Below are 2,435 nucleotides of genomic sequence, written 5' to 3'. Positions count from 1 at the left end.
AACTTTCGGCCATGATAAGGATCAAGACCTAGGAAAGCTTAAAAATTGGATTAACATGCTTATGACTTTCCTTATGATATGATATGAAGTTAGCTTGATATTTATGCTTGTATGTTGTTTAGAGCTTATTGTCCTACTTCATGAACTTTCGGCCATGATAAGGATCAAGACCTAGGAAAGCTTAAAAATTGGATTAACATGTTTATGACTTTCCTTATGATATGATATGAAGTTAGCTTGATATTTATTCTTGTATGTTGTTTAGAGCTTATTGTCCTACTTCATGAACTTTCGGCCATGATAAGGATCAAGACCTAGGAAAGCTTAAAAATTGGATTAACATGCTTATGACCCTCTTTATAATATGATATGATGTTACAGTCAGGACACGCTACCTTGTGCGAACAAGCTTCTTGTATGGGAATTTTGACGAGAGTAATGTCTATCCGAAATTTGATATCTCAATTGGAGCAAGTCATTGGACAACCATTGTCATCTATGATGCAAATACCATTGTGACACACGAGGCTGTTATCCTTGCTACTGCTCCAACAATTAGCATATGTGTATCTAATGCTACAACTGGAGAACCATTTATTTCAACCATCGAACTTCGACAGTTTAATGGATCATTGTACCACACGGATTTTGAGACTCAATTCTTCTTGAGTCTATCTGTGAGAATAAATTTCGGTGCTGAGACTAATGAATCTGTCAGGTATTTTTTTCCAAGAAATTATTTATGAAAATCTAAAGTTGGGCAGATTTATAAATATAATTTTGGTGTTGATGGAGAACTGTATCTTGAATTATCACTAATGTTTATGTGGCATTATTTTTTTACTGGTACCGATTCATGTAAGGAGCTACTTTGTGAATTTTTACACAAATTTTATGCACTCTCAAACATTAAGCATAATTGAATCTTCGGATTTCCATAAAGTCATATTGAATCCCCTCAAATCCCAAAAGAGGTCTAGGAATACACCAAGAATATTATGTGAGGAAATACAAATACTAGCTGGAGAAAAGGAAGGACTCAATAAGGTGTGCCTGTTAGTTCTTAGTGGCAGAGCACAAACTAACCAGATTAAAATTAAGTGTAATGATCACTTATTTACTAAGGACATTGCAGTTCACTGTACCTCCATTCTAGTACAAATACCAAGTGTGATAGTGGTGTATACTTTCTAGCATTGAATAATTGTTGAGGTCTACATGGTAACTTTGTTGTTCTTGCAGGTATCCTGATGATCCATATGATCGAATATGGGAATCTGATTCTTTGAAGAGGGCGAACTACCTTGTTGATGTTGCTGCTGGAACTCAAAGAATATCAACCACTGTGCCTATAGATGTTAATAGTGATGAAAGACCTCCATCCAAGGTGATGCAGACTGCAGTAGTGGGTCAAAATGGAGGCTTAAATTATCGTCTTAACCTGAATGGGTTTCTGGGGAATGGTTGGGCGTTTTGTTATTTTGCAGAAATTGAAGATTTGAAACCAGATGAAATCAGGAAATTCAGGTTGGTGCTTCAGGGGAACAAGGAACTTACACATCTCATTGTAAATGTCGAAGAAAATGCCCAACGGAAGTATCGGCTATATGAACCGGGATCATATAATATAAGTCTCCCTTTTGTCTTGTCTTTTGCTTTTAAGAAAACAAATGATTCATCCAAGGGACCTATCTTAAATGCTTTTGAGATATACAAGTATATGGAGATAAATTATGGATCCCTAGACGGTAAGTAAAGAAATATCTTGTTAATTTGGTAATCTAGAGCAACACTGTTTTCTTTTAGAGTGTATCCTTTATACCTCTTTTCTCTTCAGCACTGACCATGGAAAGCTTTGTATCACATTACCCAAAAGAAGTTTGGGCACAAGAAGGTGGAGATCCATGCTTACCAGCTCCATGGTCATGGGTTCAATGTAATTCAGATCCGCAACCACAAATTGTTTCAATGTACTGAATGCTTCTCTAACTCTCATTGGTCTTTGTCATGTTAGCTTTGCTTTCCCATGCATGATTTCCAGTTTCTCTAGCTGACCTATGAATTGTTGCTAAAGTACAAATTTTAGCTATCTTCTCGCCGCGTGAACTAATGAATAGATTCGTATAATGAACAGTAGACTATCAGGGAGAAATTTGACGGGGAATATACCTGCAGAGCTTGCTAGTTTAACTGGCCTAGTCAAATTGTAAGTTAGAATCTACTTCTGTTCCAAGTCAATTTATTTCATTCGGCACAACTGTTGATAGATTTAATGATTCCTTGTCACTGTGTCAAATTCAAATATTTCAGATGGCTTGATGGAAACGTGCTTAGTGGCCATATACCTGCTCTCGGTGCATGCTTAAGTCTCAGAAACATGTAATATATAAATATTGCTGGTTTATATATCAAACACTTAATCATTCGCTAGACTT

The 2,435-nt window shown here is 36.2% G+C and overlaps 1 protein-coding gene across 1 annotated transcript; it reads left to right on the top strand.

Moving 5' to 3' along the window:
* Positions 1–368: 368 nt before the first annotated feature.
* Positions 369–2,210, top strand: LOC122011039 (probable LRR receptor-like serine/threonine-protein kinase At1g67720; the record flags this gene model as incomplete). Its single annotated transcript, XM_042567485.1, has 4 exons — positions 369–718; positions 1,243–1,748; positions 1,838–1,970; positions 2,135–2,210. Coding segments are annotated over 4 exons (1,065 nt in total), but the record flags the coding sequence as incomplete, so codon positions are not given.
* Positions 2,211–2,435: the final 225 nt, after the last annotated feature.

The sequence above is a fragment of the Zingiber officinale genome, chromosome 8A, assembly GCF_018446385.1.
Source record: "Zingiber officinale cultivar Zhangliang chromosome 8A, Zo_v1.1, whole genome shotgun sequence".
Taxonomy (NCBI): Eukaryota; Viridiplantae; Streptophyta; class Magnoliopsida; order Zingiberales; family Zingiberaceae; genus Zingiber; species Zingiber officinale.
This window is presented reverse-complemented; position numbering and strand designations above follow the sequence as displayed.